The sequence below is a fragment of the Arvicanthis niloticus genome, chromosome 3 (genome assembly GCF_011762505.2).
Source record: "Arvicanthis niloticus isolate mArvNil1 chromosome 3, mArvNil1.pat.X, whole genome shotgun sequence".
Classification (NCBI taxonomy): Eukaryota; Metazoa; Chordata; class Mammalia; order Rodentia; family Muridae; genus Arvicanthis; species Arvicanthis niloticus.
Window position 1 is genome coordinate 44,194,435 of NC_047660.1, and position 19,525 is coordinate 44,213,959.

The 19,525-nt window shown below is 37.3% G+C and overlaps 2 protein-coding genes across 4 annotated transcripts in view; one reads left to right on the forward strand and one right to left on the reverse strand.

The window, feature by feature from the left end:
- The window catches only part of Gtf2f2 (general transcription factor IIF subunit 2), a 109,081-nt gene that overhangs the window by 43,729 nt on the left and 45,827 nt on the right, over positions 1-19,525 (forward strand). Inside the window, exon 5 of the mRNA XM_034497152.2 lies at positions 18,899-18,980. Within this exon, the coding sequence (XP_034353043.1) occupies positions 18,899-18,980 (82 nt within the window). The remainder of the gene's footprint in view (positions 1-18,898; positions 18,981-19,525) is intronic.
- Positions 2,263-15,373, reverse strand: Kctd4 (potassium channel tetramerization domain containing 4). 3 transcript variants are annotated; one of them, XM_076930704.1, is made up of 3 exons: positions 15,287-15,373; positions 12,767-12,837; positions 2,263-7,849 (listed from the first exon to the last, which is right to left on the reverse strand). In XM_076930704.1, the coding sequence occupies exon 3, from the start codon at positions 7,652-7,654 to the stop codon at positions 6,875-6,877; it is 780 nt and encodes a 259-aa protein (XP_076786819.1). In that variant the 5' UTR covers positions 7,655-7,849; positions 12,767-12,837; positions 15,287-15,373; the 3' UTR covers positions 2,263-6,874. The 3 variants fall into 3 exon arrangements, with proteins under 3 accessions (XP_076786819.1, XP_076786818.1, XP_034353042.1); XM_076930703.1 differs by having other exon boundaries at positions 12,767-12,928; positions 15,287-15,353; XM_034497151.2 differs by lacking the exon at positions 12,767-12,837 and having other exon boundaries at positions 15,287-15,362.

Below are 19,525 nucleotides of genomic sequence, written 5' to 3' on the forward strand. Positions count from 1 at the left end.
GTGACTCTGTTGGGAGTTTTAATTTTTGACGTTAGTATGAACTATTTTTGGAAGAATATTAACACATATTTATCAGTTTTCTAGGAATAAAAAGTTAGCTGTGATTATATTTTGTCTTAACTTAAAGAAAAGTTGGTATTTACTATCTTGCTTTTATAAAGAATCAAACTATAATGACATGTTGTAAAAGGGCATATGAAAATTTTGATTTGAGTGTAATTGCCAGGTTGCATCTCTTTTGAGTTAAAATTATTTTTATTGCATTTTTAAATAAAAAGCAAGAGCACAAATATTAACAAACTGTGACATTAGTAAGCTAAATATTTTCTTGAGATTGTTTTGTCTGCAAAATGGCTCTATAAGCCCTTTGATTTTTTTTTTCTTTCCTTTTTGTTAATTCAACATGAGCCCACTTGGACCCCCACCCCCACCCCCAAATGCTTGGCTTGGGGAAAGGGGATCAAAGATGATGCTTAAGTATTTCCTGGGGTGCCTACTACTGCGCCTCAACAATGCCATGCACTTTAATGCCTCTTAGGGGATTGTATTTCCAGCACCTCCTACTTTTTTGACTTGTTCTGATTAATTCATATGCTTTTCCCAGAAGAGCGACAGTAAAAGTACTGTCATGTACCACGTATTGTCACGAAACTTAAAACAACCAGACATGACCTTTGTGCAGGAGAGAGTGGGGTGGTAATGGTTGTCTTGTTGGAATACCAATAGTTTCTGAGGGAATTTAGCTTTTCCTACTTGGATTTTGAAATCCTCAAAACATACACACACACACACACACACACACACACACACAGAATCCCAGCATACACTCTCACAGACACACATACACATAAGTAAAAATATAATACAGCTTTTAAAAATAAAGTAAATTAAAAATAATTGTGCTTAGATTTTTAAAATTACATAAAGGGATAGCTTTGGAGTGGTACCAAACAGTTGTCGGTGGTATGGTGATGAACATACTTGCCTTCCAGAATGAACATTAGGACTGGCTTTATTTACTACATAGATAGCCTTTGAGATCACTATCTCACCATCCACTGCCAGAGTTGTTTATAGACAGTTTTCTATTTCTACATTCATTGTTAGTGACCATTTATTTCTCATATACATACTAATGCTTTTGCTCTGCAAGAAACATGCTGGAATCTCACTTTTCATACTCATAAAGTACATTGTACCAACACTCAAATCATCATCTTTTTCACTGAGACTCAGTGGGAGAAGGAAGTACAACTGGGGACCAGAAAGATGTTTTAATGTGTCTTTGTAGTTTTCAAGATAACTGAATTTTATATACTAATCTCAGTGTAGTGTTTTTTGGATGATTTGTAACAGACACACATAGGTCATGAGTTCCTAATGGTTGTGGGTTTTTCTTTGTTTTATTGCTTGGTAAGCTGGCCCTACTAACAACTATTTTTTAAACTGTATACAACATGTTAACTATAATAATATATACTTTAAACTGTTTTCATAACAAAAAGATATATGATGTAATACATAACCATAATTTGCTTAAAATATTCACGTGTGTATGGAAAAGTAAAGAAAATTCAAAATGGTTTATCAAAATGTAAGATGACAGTATCTTCAGTCATAATTATTAAAAATTCATTGAATGATATACCTAAAGTAAATGTGAAATCATTTTTGTAAAACTAAATTAAATGATGAAAGATTTAAATTTAAGGAAGTATTGAGATTAAATTATTTATTCAGCATTTCTTAAGAATTCTAAAAAAAGTTAATGAACATCTGTTACAAGGAAGTAAAATCAATGGGGTGTAATTAAGACTAAATTAATAGGCTAACTCTGTTTCACACTTTAATGTAGAAGAACTTGTCCTTTATATCCTGGAAGATATTAATTAAAATTACTTGTATAAAGTTGAGCCTAGCCTCAAAAAGGAATTTCTAAAATTAGGTAGATCGTTATAGATTAAGAATTGTTTTGCAATGTGACTTGGTGTATTATGATCCTGCACCAGTACAACTAGTACAGTTGGAGAAAACCTGTCACGGTGTTGTGAAGGAATACGGTAGAGTTGCCCCATTCTCTGATATCTAATAGACTTTCCATTTTGCTTTTGTTCTTTAATGTCTAACTCAGTATTTCACATGCATAATACCTAAGCTATACACACATACACTTTGCATACACACATCCTGCAGCAAGTGCTGGAGATCAAACCCAGGAGGACTTGCAAGCACTCTACCAGAGTCAGCCTCAATCCAAGTTGTGGACATTTTATTTTGGTAGAGGAGTTTAGTCAAATACAGATAACTTGTAATAGCATTCAGGATACAGTTAAGTACTTGTTTCATAGAAACACTTTAGCCAATTATGTATTTTTGTCAAGAAAAGATGACTATTATCACCTCTTCACAAATTATTTCAGGTGAATTTAGATTTCATCTTCGATATATCTCTGTGCTCAGCGAATCTTATTTAACATTTCCCCCTTGTGTTTGTTGACAGAACAAGTGAATTTTAGTAGTAGCTTAAACAGAATGTGATTAGGAAGCCAGCTACAGAAGAAGTTGTGTGTTTTGGAGCTGTACACATACATTCACGAGTTACAAGCAGTATTGGATGGTCTGTGTTACATCTCTGCTTACGAGCAATAACCATTATGACTCAGACACTAATTTTAACCTCAACCAACATCTTTGCATTGTGAGGTATTTACTCATAACTCATTAAATAGGCTTAGCTTTTAGATTGTTTTATCATCTGTATTGTTCCCACTGATTTAAAATTGCTAATAAAATGCTAGCTTATTTTGTTGTAAATTTTTACATAAAACTAGAAAGTCTGAAGAAAATGTGTTTTTAAATAATTAAATGAAGCCTATTTTTCTTATGTTTTTATCTTAAAATAACTCATTTTATTGCATAAGAAACTGTATGTTTATTAAAAGATTTACACTACATTTATGTCTAAGTAGGAAACATAACTTACATACGGCCCTGCACTTTACGTGGCTGAGACTTGTGACTAGGAGGATGTCCTTGCACTAAGTAAGGTTATTAACACTTCTCCTGAAAGTCTGAACTAGAAGTACTTTACATACAACTCACACTTTAAACATTCCCATGAAGAGGTTAAAAGTTTGAAAAGGTTTCTTGACTTACCATCCTCTAAGCTAGTTTGTAGAAGTTAGTAGAATCTCACTCCAGAACCCATGAGAATTTTATTTGAGCATGTTTTGCTCATAATATAAGAAAAATATTTTTTTCATAATACAGCTAATGCAGGCTTTAAAAGATTAACCTTTCAGCAAACCTGATATGTAAAAAAATGTAGATTCATAAACAGACAAATTTGGATATTCTTTAGTCTATGAGATGGATGATTCACCTCATGTTCTTTAAATGACATGACATTAAAAATGTTATTTGCTTAAAATAAGTTATTTGATATTCCAAAATTCAATTTTTCACTTAACACTTTAGAATACTTGCATTGTGAAAGTGTAAAAGTAAGACAGACTGTATCTGGTATTTTGTGTTTACATTGAATTATGAATGTAAATGTCTGTTTTGTGCCAAGTTCTAGGTTAGGTACTGGAGATCTGAGTGATCTGATTCACAGGAGTATTCAGTGCCCACTAAACCTGAGCTATGGACCTTGGCTTCTTGCTAACTGTGTGTGAAGTAGGGAGGGATTCTTAACCCTTCTTTCTCTGTCATCTGTAAGAAGAGTGACTGTCCATTAGCCTGAGGATTAATTGAGATATCTAGCTTGATACTTACATATAGTAAAACACTTAAAGGCTGCCTTGGTCACCACCTGTAGCTCAGCTCTAGGAAGCTCAAGGTAGGAAGGTCATCAGGAGTGTGAGGCCAGCTTAGCCTACAGGATAAGGCCCTGCCTCAAAACAGAAACCAGACAAGAACTTAATGAATATTACCTTTTTATTAGTAGTGCCTTATAAGTAGCACTTAAGACTTAAGAGAAACACTGGAACAAGCTTATTCGGTATTTTCATCTTTAGGCTGGGATAGAGTCACCTGCTTTTTATTATTTGAGATCTTATGTTTCATTCATTCTTCATGTTGCACATGTACATTTTGCAATACAGCAGAAAGCCATAAGTACATATTTGTTTTTCATATTTTAAAGTTGGGTGCAAGAATCACTGCATGGGCTAGGTCCAAATACAGGAGAACATATGCTTAGGTCCTGCAAGTATAGTAAATGACATTTACCACCTTCCTTTAAAAAGATGAAGAGGCACTGATGAGTTCTTTATAACATTTGCTTAAGAGAAAGAAATTTCACAGTCATTGAAACAAAACTGTTTGAGAAGCTTTGCTCTTGGCCATTTATAAGATATCAAGGTATCTTAGAAAGATCCTTGTAAATGTTTTTTAGAAAACAATAAATTTAAAACTAGACATTTTCTGCATACCTACAGCACAACATTTAGGCACTTGAATCTGTAAATACAGTTAATTTTGAATTTGCAAGGATGCATTTCTAAAGAGGTATGAGGGGAACCAGTAGAGTCTTATTTTTCTGCCGACTTCTAATTGTAGATTAGTATGGTGCCTTAAAGTTTGAGCACTTAAATCCAGATGTGAATATTCATTTAAAGAGCTACATAAACATGCATCAGATTCCTTTGGAAGTTCATAACAACAGCAATAAACTTCGTTATGAAAGCTAAATTCTCTTGTGGAACGAAACCATGGGAAGCCTTTCTTGCAGTTCTGAGACTGGTTCAGCTCCATCTCCAGTAACACTAGTTATGTCAGTACATCTTATTATCTGGACCGAAATCTTGATAGAGAAAAAAACTCGACCTGACATTAAATCACTACCAGTTTTTTCATTACCAAGTCCAAATAGCCAAGGAAAAGTCAGCCCCTCGTCTGGGGAGGTATATAAACAGTTGAGTAGCAACCGACAAATTGTACATTTTTAAAAATCCTGTTTCAGTAGTCCCTTTAAGTCCTGATTAAGCTATTTATAGTTCATTAATAAAATTTGCTACATAAGACAAAGCATTTTTTTCTTAGTGTAACATCTGAGAAAATTATGTAGTTGACATTGAGTGTTGTTTTAGTATGAAGTTTTGAAGGACTTTGTTTGCACAGTACCTTTTAAAGGGTTTCTTTTGGTCTGTATAGGCAACTTTTATATTACCTTACATCTTGTAAGTAAGTCAGTTATAGTTAATAATAATTAACATTGAGCTTTATCCTAAATTTTATATATAATCAAAATGTTGTAATATATGATTAGCTATTTAAACTCAGCCAAGATAATCAACAAGTTTTGTTGACTTATTATAGTTGTTAGTTTCAATGATTGCTTCCCTGCCTCCTCTTTCTTTTGCTTTGTCTTTTTTGAGATGGACTCTACGTAGTAACCCTGGCTGGCCCTGCCTCCTTTTTCTTTCTGTTTGCTTTGCCTTTTTTGAGATAGAGCCTCATGTAGTAACCCTGGCTGGTCTCAAACATGTGTTAATCTGGGATTCAAACATGAATCACTACTTCCAGCTTGTTTATTTTAAATTTAAGACAATTTGTTCTTAGAAATCATTAGAAATGATGTAGGTGAAACCATAGGAATGACGTAGGTGCTCTTTGCAAAGTAATTGGGCAAGGTGTGCACTCACATTTAGACTTTAGCTGGGAGAATAGTTTTTAAACAGCCATTCATAAAATTAAGTTTAAAATTCCTGTAAATGTTAGTATGAAATAGAAAAAATCAGCACAACTCTGTGACTTTGAGATTTAGCATCAGAACAAATATTTTTAGTATAACACAACAAGGAAATTGAGTAGTTGGTGTTGACTTTGTCAGGTTTTAGTATGAAATTTTGAGGGACTCTTTTTACATAATATATTTTTAAAAGCTCAGTAAAGTTCTTCTCTAAGAGCGTTGTTGAATAATGTCCATTTAATATTTTGTGCTTTAAAAAATGAGCATAGAGTGATGGTGAAAATAGGGTCTTCCATTCTAACACCATGTACTCAGCCAGGACCAAACTACCTGTGCTGTGCTGTGCTGTGCTGTGCTGTGCTGTGCTGTGCTGTGCTGTGCGGTAAAGTGCGGTTGCTAATTTTTGACCCTTGCTGACCAACAAGGTGCTACCGTCTGACAGTTGACTGCATGAATGCAGAATATCATGCACAATCATCAAGTGGCACTATTCATTTTTTAAGTGGCACATGTAACTTTTATTGCAATCATTAATACAAGCAAAGAAGCTAGCAGTGCTTTTATTTATTTTTTATTGTTATCAAGCAGTTTCCTAGAAATTTTCAGCAAAATACCGATTTAGCCATAATTCTAGTATGAATACAGGAATTATAATAAGGTGCCTGCTATTTTAAAAGTCAAATCAGTAGCTCAGATGTGTTTTACAGTCCCGCCCTTTTTGATTCACTGTCATCCCTGCTTTAGGTAGCTCTGTACATTTATTTTGTTCTCCATATTTATTTTATAAACCAGTTCATCTTCTTCATGGATTTTTGCTCTTAAGTAGAAAAGATTTTGAATCGTATATTGTTAACATTTGCTATTAGTGAATGATAGATGAAGTACCCAAGACATTCTCATTGAAAGACAGCTTAAGGGAAAAAAAAATAATAGCAAAAGCACTGTCTTTATTTACAGTTTAGAAGACCACAGCTTCACTGTCGGTGGAAATGTGGTGGCAGAGCACCCCAGAGAAGGACATCTTTAATGACAGATTTACATACCGTTAGCTCACAGTACTTGATTAGCAGCCGGGCTCTGGACTAGCTAGCTGGGCACGTTGTTTGGGATGCCTTTGATTCTGTGGCTTCTGAAGCTTGCTGGCTGCATGCTTGTTGCCTTTGTTCATGAGACAGGTAATTACTTGATAAAATGAAGTGCATCGCTGTGAACAATTGACCCTTTGGAGCAGTCCAGGCTGGTCAGCAGTCTAAACCCACACTTTAAAGCCATCATTATGGCCTCAAACTTAAGAGTTTCCAAGGTGCAGACAAAGGTGTTGTCTTCCTTTAGTACAAGTCGAGTGCCGTTCTCAGACTTGATGAAGTATTTAAATTGAATGATATTTGATGACACAGAGAACTCCTCTGGAAACCCATCCAGCCTGCTTTTGGATACCAGAACAATGCGAGATTTTATTTTTGATATGAAATCAGGAGCATTACAGAAGATTCTCAGTCCTTGTGAACGATCGTGATTATCTGTTATTTCCAAGAAAGTAGTCTCTCGGGGTGTCAGTTGTTCTTTTTCCCACCTGGATTTCACCTCCTCCGCCAGCCCCTTAAGCTGGAAGAATTCTGCTTCTTGAGCAAGAAGTTGATTTTCTCGAAATCCTTCGGGCAGTAGAAGTTCTCCATTTCGTAGGAAGTTTAGGACATGCCTGAAGAGAAGCCCGTCCCTGTCTATGAAGTAATGGCCATCAGCATCAAATGGACAGAGGATTTTCCCATTTACGATACCTTCAAGGAAAGTGTCTGGGTACTTGGTCAGTGTCTGCTTTTGAGTGATGTATAAATATCCACCAACGTTGAGGGTCATCAGTGTGGACTTGCAGGTCTTGCCTTGCTCAGCGTCTTCCAGGTTGTTGTGCCTCCCTTCATACTCCCTTTCCTTTTCTCTTCTGATGATTTTACGCTCCATTTTCAAGATGCTATTTCAGCTTGTTCTTCTTGGCTTGGAGATTTTTTTTTTTTCTTTTAAAAAAGAAACACTACCACACAAGCACGCCTTTATTCCGTCCCAGCCTGGCGATGCAATGAAATGCTGGGAGCACCGCCTGCGCTGGCAGCTGGGTTTTGCAGTAGGTGGCGTGTCAGCTATGCATGCAGGAGCTTTCTGGAGTAAGACGGAAAAGAGAATTTGCATTTAACTGTATCAGGGAAGGGATTTGTTGTAAAAGGATTTCTATGTCTGTTTTTTAAGTAAATGAGACTTATTCAGAGTAAATTGACTTTCCTCTACTAGTTAAACTGCCACTCCAGTTTAATTCCCATGTAAATAAGAATTCCTGTCTATTTCCAAAGGTCTAAGTCATTAGACTAATATTGAGTTACAGTGTCACCTTTTGGAACAGTATGTGTTGCACTGGTATTATTTAAAAGTAAATCATAATAGGAAACCTAAGGTGAAAGACACTAGCATGTAGAGTTTTTTCCTATAAAAGTACAGTGTTTGCAGTATTGTAGACCCAGACAAAAGTATGTAGGCTTGTTGTTGTGACATAGCATTTGAATTTAGTTGAATTTATATGTGTTTTGGATTTGGGTCTCTTTGTTAAATGAGGAGAAATTTGCATTAACTTCTATTTACAAAATGTTGTTTATTTGCTTATTTTTTACTTCAAGGTTAAAAGTCATATAGGCTGGCTTTGTAGTATTCATTCACATTTTATTAGTTACGATTTCCTGTAGGAAATTCATGAGCTCGTTTTACCCTGATTCAGTGCTGCAGAAAATACTATAGCTATGGACATGCAAGGAGAAAGATGACTCTGCATGCCTACTCAGTTATAGTGTCATAGGCAAGTTTGGTGTTGCTTGTTGTCTCACAGAGAATGATAGAATAGTATGAGTGGATTGCTTCTCTGTCCCTTTGTCCTTAAAATTGCCTTACAAAGCATTTTAGGATTCTGAGCTTATACTTCTAGAATCCGAGCTCTGGAGATGAGAAATCTGGGTGTGTTTCCAGTACATATTACTTGAGCAACCTATCTACTAAATTACCCTGAGGAACTCTAAGAGTTTGGCTTTTATATGAAAGTCACTTATATTTCTGTTGAGTTAATGTTATTTTTAAATTATGTGTATCTTGTTAAAGGTATTAAAATAGGTTCTCTTTTTAAAATATTCAACTTTTATTTTCTGTAAATAGGGTTAAATTTTCAGTAGATATTTTTAAACTATATATTCTTATAGCAGATAATGAATTTAACATTTAATACTGAAGTTTTCAAAAACTAATTGAAATTGGACTAGAAATCTAAGGCATGATTGTTTTTTTAGTGGAAAAATGAGATTCAGCTTCGTTACCAAAGATGAAATTTCGTTCCAGAGAGCTTATAGTATTTTACCTGGGTTTTGCAACTTGCTTTGATAGAAGTATAAACTAATGCCTTCTTCTCAACCCTGTAGCATTTAAGAAGAATGTGCTCTTACATTCTGACAGAGGGTGTGTGTGTGTGTGTGTGTGTGTGTGTGTGTGTGTGTGTGTTAGAATGAAGTTTTACTATGGGTGTGACTTATTTTAAGAACTGAATAGTTGAGTAGAAGGTACCAGTTTGAAAATCACAGAGTTTTTGTTACTACGAGTGATTAACATCCGTAAGAGCATAATAGTTCATAGGTACATACGGTGTTCTCTTTATGAACAGGACACCTGAATCAGTGCAGTATGATCGGATTTTAGGGATTGGTTTTCTGGCATAGCTCAGCTTCCTTGATCTATCTGTAGATGCCTTCATAGGACAGCCCTGATATTGTTGTTTCTACAGAACAAGCTTCCATTGGGGTGGTGAGCAGGCAGAACAGGCAGGTTTGGCTATCTTCTACCTGAAGCTTACGGTAGAAGATACCGTAAGCTTACTTACGGTTTCTGCTGCCAGAATTTCAGCACCACTGATAAGTGCTCTGTTTCTTCAGTCTTGCCTGTTGCGTTATGTTATTTTGTTTTGTTTGTTCACACGGGGTCTCACTCTAGCCTAGCCTGTCCTCAGAGTCTTGAGAGTCTCCCTTCTTCAGCCTCTTCAGTGCTAGGGTTCCAGCTGTGAGACAGCAAACCTAGCTTACAGGCTAGGCTCACTGTGATACAGTCTGAGACTCTTCCACCATGTGCCTCTTACCCTGAAGACTCCTCACTCTTAACTTCACTGTGGTGCGCTTTGCTTCTGCAGACGTGCCATGCATGATTTGCTTGACAGCTTTGGCTGCCACTGGTAGTGCTACTGAAGCCTTCTTTCTCATGGTACCTTACTAAAAGGGATGTGAATCCACGGGACTTCCCTTTAGTATCTGTCTCTTAGAAAAGGAAACTGACATCTAATAGCTGCCGCGTCATTCATATTACTGCCATTTCAGCCACATGATTGTGCTCATGGCATTACAGGCTTCCATTGATGATTGCTGCCTGTTGTGGAATCTTCTATTTATTTGTGATAGATGCTTGTTGTAGGTAGTCAGTTAGCTCTAAAATCATATAATAGTGCTATGTGACAATTATCAGAGATAGTCCCTGTTTATATGACTGTGTTTCTCTGTCTCACTACAGGTACAAAGTAGAATTAGGCAGCCCAGCAATTCTATCACAAGAGCCTAAGCCACACATCAGAGATTGGCCTTTGACCACCAGCTTAGAGTATCTCATCTGACTTTGTAGTCAGGAAGACATCATTGTGAAAAGTAGAGGCCCTGATTTCCTTATAACCTTAATTTTTTTTAATAAGAGTTGGATCATACTTGTTGTGGTAATACTTGCATGCCCTTATCCCCAGCTCTCAGAAGTTGAGGCCAGAAGATCCTGAATTCAAGGCTATCTATCCTAGGCTACATATTTCCTACGTAATGTCTTATTTCAAAATAAATAAATTTAAAAAAAAAAAAAAAAAAAAAAAAAGGAAACAGCATAGAGAGAAAACCTCTTAAACACCATAATCACAAACCTTTCAAAAAGAGCCCTTCAGCAGCTTTGAGAATTTAAATCAGTTCCTCATTTGAGCATTTCCTAGCCCAATGCCTAACCAACTTCTGGAAATACTTCCATTATGAGGTAGGTCATGCTCAATACAGTCTATAAAAGACAGAATTTATTTATGGCTAATAATGGAAAGATTTCCCATCTTTTCTACCAACTCTTAATGAGAAGTGATTGGCATAGGACGTAGTTACAATATATGCAGGCTCTGTATGTTGTACCATGAACAGAAGCTCCCTCCTGATTGACAGCTACAGGAAGGGCTGATGCCCCCAGACTCCCTCTTCTGTGAGGTCTCAACACTGCACTTCAGGAAGCAGCTGTGGTTTTAGGAGCTCCTATTAACAGAAAGACACCTTACCTTCACATTCTGTATCTATCCCTGCCAGAACTTTTGCTTATTTTCACGTTGGCTTGTATTGCTTATCCTTTGAAATGGTGAGTTCAAATGGTGAGTTCTGTGATTTAGAAAGGAAAGTGAAAACAACCAGAGCGGTTGATCTGTGCTTGATTGTTGCCGTTCCTCTCTGACCGTGACTCCCACTCTGTTTCCAGTGTATTGATCTGTGCTTTGACTTCACTGCTTTTACAAGCCAAGTTTCATTTGACGTGTGGCTTGTTTCTTTATAGTCCCCTGTTAAAGCATTGACTGTGAGCGGCATTCATACTGCTATTTCCTATGAATATTTTATGTTAGCCTTTTTGGTTATTAAAAAATAAAATGCCACTGAATAAAAAATTTTTCATGTGAATCTAGTTCTGTTTGCATGTCAAAGTTTAGTTGTATTTGAAATATAAAATAGCATTGGCTGTTTCCTTAGGCCAGACTAGTACTGACACAAGTACAGTGTCAGCCATCTGACCACAGCATCACTCATGCTATGCAGAGGACCAGAATCTCCCTGGAACTCACTGGGCACAGACTCTGGCCAGAAAAGCAAGTGAATGTGTCATTCATGCCTCATGGCTTTACTGTGCTGCCCCTCCACAGAAGCTGAGGCCTGTGGCTACATTGGAAAGATTTTTTAGACTTTTAAGAGTACAGAAAACAAGAGCGTTCTATCCAAAGAGCAAATAAAAATGATAGACTAGCTGAGGCGTTCAGGTAAAATTCCATTCTACATTCTTGCTTTTTTGCTACAGAGACAACTCTTAATTATTCCTACTTTGTGAGTACTTTGTAGATGACTCTTTCAGTAACACTTATGTTTTATAAGTAGAAGTTAAACTTTAAAATTATTGTTTAATGAAAAGTTTTAATTTGTATTTAACTTCCTTCCTTCCTCTGGTACGTGATGTGTGTGGGCATACAAGCTGTGACCTGCACACATCACAAACCAAGCTTAGTGGCTAGCACCTTTACCTGCTGAGCCATTTTGCCAGCCCTTTGTTTGTTTTTGATTGTGGCTACTTGAAACTTTTATTTTACCTAGATTAGCAAAGCATCTGTCAGCTATCATATCAGCTCTAGAATTATAATATTGTACAAAACTCATTTTTGTAGTTCTATGGCAAAGTAGACTTTATTGTTTGGGGGAAGTAGGTAATTTATGTTAATAACCATGTCTAATCTATGAATGAATGAATGGTGTGACTTTTATAAAGTTTATGGGTAGTAGACTAGGGATGGAGAAGCCTCATTTTTTTTTTCACATTTAACATTTCTAAAATTGTCTAAGAAGTCACTGGCTGGCCAAAAATTAATGCCAGCATTTTGTTTCCTTAGCAATACATTACATAATGATGACTTTGGAGTTGATGTCATTTTTAAGCAGCTCTGAGATGCTCCTTTCATATGTCAGGAAATAAAGACAGAGAGTGTTTGGGTAATGGGAATGAAAGGGGGAAATGCTGAAGGAAGGGAAGGTTACTGCTGAATACTAAATTAGTAAGAGCTATGGAAACACCACCACCGCTCCACGCTCCAGTACCACAGCTGAAGCAGCCTCTTCAGGAGGGGAGGGCGGGAGGGAGTCCAGCATGTTTTCAGAGTGCTCCAGCAGGTACTGGGAATCCGCCCTGGTAAAAACCAGCCATTAGGGAAACTGCTCTGAGGAGAGGTCTTACCTTTTGTTTTGTTTTCAGAGAAGGTGTCTCTTCATAGTCCTAGTTGTCCTCAAACCCTGGAACTCAGGAATCTGCTAGGATTAAAGGCAGGTGATACGAAGTCCTGCTAAGAAGGGGTCTAAAGGAGGTTGGGTTTTGTTGCTTGTTTTGGTTTTTGATTCCCTGGTTGTTTAAGAAAGGAGAGAGTTTTTTTTTTTTTTTTTTTTTTTTTTTTTTTTCCTCATAGTTAAACCATTTTTTCAGTCTGTGGTTGACTAGCCCTGCTGCTTTGGGACAAGGTGAGGTGGAGAGCATGTGGTGGCACGGTGCTTGCCTCCTGGTAGCCAAGAATTTGGGCTCTTGAAGGGGTCTAATCTCTGTAGTTGGAAGAACTTTTTTTTTCTTTTTCTTTTCTTTTCTTTTCTTTTCTTTTCTTTTCTTTTCTTTTCTTTTCTTTTCTTTTTTTTTTTTGACAGGGTTTCTCTGTATAGCCTTGGCTGTCCTGGAATTCACTCTGACATTTGCCTGCTTCTGCCTCCAGAGTTGTGGGATTGTTGTGTGCCACCACTGCCCTGATGGAAGAACTCTTAATAGTATCTTGAAAATCATGAAGAACTAAGCTGCTGTTACAGTAAAGAGAACAAGAGTTATTTGGGGCTAGCAAGATGGCTCGGCAGATAGAGCACTGGTTGCTCTTCCAGAGGAGCCAGGTTCAATTCCCAGCACTCACATGATGGATAATAACTAGCTTTAACCTGAGTAACAGAGACTCCAGTGCCCTCCTTGATCTTCTGAGGGTACTGTGTGCATGTGGTACACGTATCTCCATTCAGACAAACGTTCATACATTGATAAGTACAATTAGTTAAAAAGAGAGAACAAAATTATTAATTATTAAGAGGACATGAACTAGACTTAACAATGTGCTGAATTCTATAGTTTCAAACATAGCTGCTAAAGCTAGACAAGATCCTTTAAGCAGGGCCTAGTTCAAACCATCGTTCGTTCATAAGCGTTTAAATCTGAACTCCAAAGTGGGTTATCTATAAAAGTTCAAAATTGGAAACACTTCTGTCCCCAAGTATGTTGAGTACAGATACTCAGCCTGTTCTTTATTACAATGCTTTTCATGCCCCCTTTATTATAATATAGTATTCCTGCATATAAAACCATTTATTTTTCTAAGTCTATTTTGTTTCTGGATTTTATTTGCCTTATATGTGTGGCAAGTGCACACAGATGTGTATTTACATGTATGGATACATGTGTGTGTACATGCATATAAATGCAGACCAGAGATTGGTGCTGGGTCTTTCTGTCTATTGCCCTACTTTGTTTACTGAGGCACTGAAAGTGAGCTTACTAGGTTAGGTAAATGGACTAGGCTAGCTAAATGGCTTGCCCCTGGTTTCTCCTGTCTGTGCCACCTGAGCGCTGACATTATAGGCAGGCAACTGTCCTATCTGATCTGGGGGTTGGGGGGCAGAGGGAGGGAGAAACGTGTACATATACACATACATGGGTGGACTTAAATACCGTGGATCATATGTGGAGCACAGAGGAGCACCTCAGATGTCTGTCCTTGCTTTCTGTATTGTAAAGAGTCTCTTTTCGTTGTTCACGCTGTGCACACCGGGTTAGTTGGCCCATGAGCTTCTGGGGATTATTCTCCTGTCACCGCCTCACATCGTGCTTAGGATCATTAGGATTATAGACATACAGTAGTACCTTCTCTGGCTTTTCTCAGGCTCTGGGTTTAAGCTCAGCTCTTCATGCTCACATGGCAAGCATTTTTCCCCCCACTACACCTCCATTTTATATTTTTGAAAGCAAAATTGGGAGTGAAATCTCTCTCTGTGTTTAAGGAATTTTGTGTTGACTTACTTCTTGTCTGAAATCTAGTGAAACCATGACTTGTGAATTTGGCTTTGTAGAAGAAATTAAAATAATGCAAACATAAGAGTTTTACAATATTGGTTCACCAAAAACAAAACAAAAAAACCCCCAAAAAACTGTTTAGTAACAATAGGATGACAAGACTGTCCATACTTTTTCACACGTTTGGTATCTTCTTTCATACACTTAACCCAACATTTTCCTTTCTGCTCCTAGACACAGCTTGTCACCAGCAGGTACACTTAGGCAGGGTTGAAGCGTGTGTGTGTCTGTGTGCGTCTGTGTGCGTGCGTGCGTGCGTGCGTGAGCCTCCCAGCCTTCTTTCTCCCCATCCATGATGAAAAAGAGAAGTATAAAGAAGTTAGGTTCTTCTCTAGATCTTGAGCCTAATTCTCAATTACAGTTCTAAGTCTTTGTTAAATTGGGTATTTTCAACACAGTGATTTGAGTGGTATTATAAGAAAGCATATATTATCTCAAATTCCTTAAGGTCAGGTAAAAATCAAATTATCAATTCACAAATCAATAAGGGATACTGAATTCACTTATTCTGCTCCCTAAAAAAAAAAAAAAAAAAAAAAAAATCTAGGAAAATATACAAAATGAGGAGAAAGGAGACCACTGGGAATATTAGCAGTCCTTTACCTTTTAGATGCACACAGTTAGAAGTACTTCTCTTCTTTTCCAGAGGTGGCAGGTGGAGGAGTGGTGTGTGAATAAGAGAGTTACTTCACAAGTCTAGAAGATCAGGCCAGAGTCTTAGTAACTAGCCTCCTGCTTGTGTTGGAGCTGGAGTTGGAAGTGGCCTTAAAGGTGTCCACATGCACATGGATCTCAGAAGTCTATGGGAATGAACTTCCAGATGCCTGAGGACTTCCTAATCTAGCTCATCGAATTGCTCACCTGCCAGTGCTAACACACCCTTCCTGCTTCCTTGTACTCTAATATGCTGACGGGAGAGCTGACTAACTCCTTTCTTTCTTCAACAGAATTGGCACTAGGTGCCTACAAATCTGTTTTTAGTGTTTTCTTTTGTTATGTGTTTGTTTAGTGTTACATTTTGTTATGTGTTATTTGTTTAGTGTTACATTTTGTTATGTGTTATTTGTTTAGTGTTCTGTTGTGTTTATTGACTCTTTAATTTTCTCTCTGTTCCTACTATACTTACTAAGAATCTTTTGGCTATAAAACAAGGATAAAAATTAATAAAACAATCTGACCAAAGAGTTGGGCAGGTTAGAAAACATCTATGAGTTTGATTTTTTTTTTTTAATACTCCTATCATTCACAGAAGATGAATGATAGAAGACAAACGTCTAGGCCTAGGGAAGGAAATGTAAAAACTGAGTGATTGAAGACCTTCAGTAGAATGAGCTTGTGTGTCCTCTTTGCAGATGGCAGCCATGACCATGTGGTTCTTGGCATTGGTAGTTTGAGTCTCTGAGCTGAAAATTCTAAGCACAAGAGAAGGTCTGGGGCCCATCAAGAGCTACTGCCAGGGCTGTTCCAGCAGCTTTCAGTTCCCTCATCACCCCAACCCTACCTTCTCTAAACTCTTCCAGTTGTCAGGGTTTCTACCAAAGCTCTTTCGGATGCCCAGCTGGACATAATTTCTCTCTGTGTTTATTTAATTCAATACTTTCTGAGTCAGCTTTGTAACACTTACAGTTTTAGTATAGTCACATTGTATAATACAATACCATGGGTGATATAGGAGGACCAATTTTTCAGTTAAATTAGATGGTAGGAAATAATTTCATTACCAAGTTCAGGACTACATAGAACATCCTATCTCAAAAAACCAAAACAAAACAAAAACAAGATTACTAAGTATTCCTACAATTTACCTTAGGACTTTAAAATGTTTAGCTGCTTCTTTAGTAATGTAAGATAAAGCTTTGCTTTGGGTATAGGATGGATCCATTTGACCCTCTGCTTTCTCTTTCTTGTGGAAATTAAACATCTAATTTAAATGATCAGTTTGGTTTTTTTTTTAAAAAAAAAAAAAAAAAAACACAAAGCAAGAACTTGGATACTATAGTAACACTAATCAAATCCTTATAGATGTGTACTTACCTTTGGGCTCCAAGTTGACAACACATTTGAAAGTATGTTTTTAAAACAAACTCCCTTTACAAGTCTTTAACAAAAAACTTTCCTAGAAATAGCCCCAGGAACCACAGCCCTTCTCTTAATATAAAAGGTTGCCTAATTTGTAATCAAATTACATAATTACTTAAACTAGTATCAACAAGTTTGAGCAGAAGTATGTGGGAGTGCTTGAGATTAACCTACTACCCACTAGTATATGGCAAGATACTTGCATTTGTCACTGTATTTAATAATGAGGAAATGGGCGCCTGTGTTAATCTGGGAATAAATTAAATGAAGTATGTCCAGTGCTTTTATTATATTGAATCTGCTTGTGTATCCCTTTTCCCATCCTACTAGACCTGAATATGGTCTGGAAACTGGTTGGAGAGAGTCCTGTAAGCTTAGTTTTTCTCCCTCACATTTATCAACATTTCATTGTTTCCAGTGTTTTATATATTCATAAATAAGTCCTGTTAAGGCCTGGAGCCATGGTCTAGCAGGAAATGGACATACACATTTTTCAAGTTACATAGGTTTGAGGATGGCTTTGTTGTTAAAAACACTTAATATTCTCTCAGAGAACCAGTGTTCTGTTCCCAGTACCAATATCAGGTGGCTCACAACCACTTGTAGCATCAGCCTTTGTGGATCTGAGGCTTCTGACCTCTGCAGGTATCCATATACACAGTCACATTCTCACAAGGCGTGCACAGATAAACATAGATAGCAAGTTTACACTAAATAAAAGAAAAATATTTGGGGATTTCTGTATTTCTTTTTCATTTGAAATAACACAGTATTTGGGTTTGTTGGGGCAAGCCTTTAATCCTTAGGTTTGGGAAGCAGAAACAGGTGAATCGCCATGTTCTAGGCCAGTCTAGTATACAACAAAAGGCAATGTAAATGTATTGAATTTTGAAGTTTTTTGTAAATTTACAAATGCAAGCAATTCATTTGGGATATGTTATATTTTGTTTTGTTTTGGTTTGGGGGGGGTTGTTTTGTTTTTTGAGGCAGGGTTTCTCTGTGTAGCCCTGGGTTGTTGTTGATGGTGTGTGTGTGTGTGTGTGTGTGTGTGTGTGTGTGTGTGTACACGCATACACATATATCATGGAATGGTGAAGTCATGCAACATTGATACATTTGTATAGGAGATTCGTGCTGCTAGAAGACAGTGCAGTGTCTTCATCATCTCTGATCCACAGTGCCCACACGGTGCCTTTGCATGGTAGTCACTTATCATTAGTGCAATGAACATAAGTAAGTTACCCTAAAGACATGAATCAGATGTTTTTCTGGTTAGTCAAAGGATTTTCTTAGTCTCTTCTCAGAGCTCAGATGGATTCTCATGGACATATGACTGACTGGTAGCTGTTTCTAAGCACAGTCTTAGATCTTTCAGGTTGTCATAAACAACTTCTGTGTGTGAGAGGCATTCTCATGCCTCTTACATGTCCATCAACTTCACTCTGCCACAGTGCCTGATGCCAGTGGGCTTTGAAGGTCCAGGCTTTTTTTTTTTTTTTTCCTCCCCTTTCTCCATTTCTCCTGGGTTTTAAGTCAGGGTCACTGTAAGAAAGAAACTTGCATTTCTGTTTAGACAGATATTTATAGTAGATTTACTCTTTGCTTATAATAGTCTTTCTATGTAGCCCAAACTGGCCAAAGTGTGTAAGCTCTTTATCTTCCTCCCTAGTGCTACAAACATGTGCCATCCTCAGCTTCCAGATTCACATTAACACTGCCCAGTGTCATATTTTCCTACCTGGCCATTTCCCCCACAGGATACTCTAGAGACTCACTGATGTGGCTGTGTAGACCTTTGATTTAGCGCCTTTAGACTTTGTTTATACTGTTATTTCTAGAGCTACTTGTTTTACAGATGGAATCCTCCACTTTTTCATTAGATTGAATGAACTTTGGACATTGTTAGTCTGAGTGTGTAAAGGGGCAGTGTGGCACAAGGAACAAGCCAGAAAGGCTCCCGTTCTCAGCTCACTGAGGATGAGGCTTCTCTGTTCTCATAACTGATGTTGCTCTCAGCTTACTACTGTACTTTTGTTTCCTTGAATTATATGAAATATGTTTTAGTTATGTGTCAGAATGCCATCTTAGAAATGATGAATATTATCTCTAAATACATTTTTTTCTTTTCCATTCAAGATAAACTGTCGCTGGAAGGAATAGTGGTACAGAGAGCGGAATGCCGACCTGCTGCCAGTGAAAACTACATGAAATTAAAGAGGTTGGTGTTTTGTAACTTTAAATTGATACTCAATATTTTTCATGGGACTTAGGACACATGTTAGGTTGTTTATTGGCTTCATACAAACCATGATTTCTGTTTGAAATGTTTGCTTGCAACACTTTATATTCAAACCAAGTATTTGGCATGGTGGCACGCACTTTTAATCCCAGCAGTTCTCTGTGAGTGAGACTAGCCTGGTCTACATTCTGAGTTCAGCCATCCAGGGCTAAATAGTGAGACAGAACAGAATCGAGTAGTAAGAACATCTTTGTTAGAGAAAATTCAGAATCAGCTGTTGGAGTTCCTTTAACCTACTGTATTACATTCTAAAATCAGAGCTGATAGGGTATTTTTTCATAGTTGTACTTATGTAAGCTGTGTGCATGCAATTATGCATATGTATGCACATTTGTTTGAGTGTGGTGTGTAGGTCAGAGGTCATCTGAATGGTGTCCTCGGGTACCTTCCACCTGTCATTTTTGGTTTGTCTGTCTGTGTTGTGGTGGTTTGGTTTGGTTTTGGAGACCCTGTGTTTTGAGACA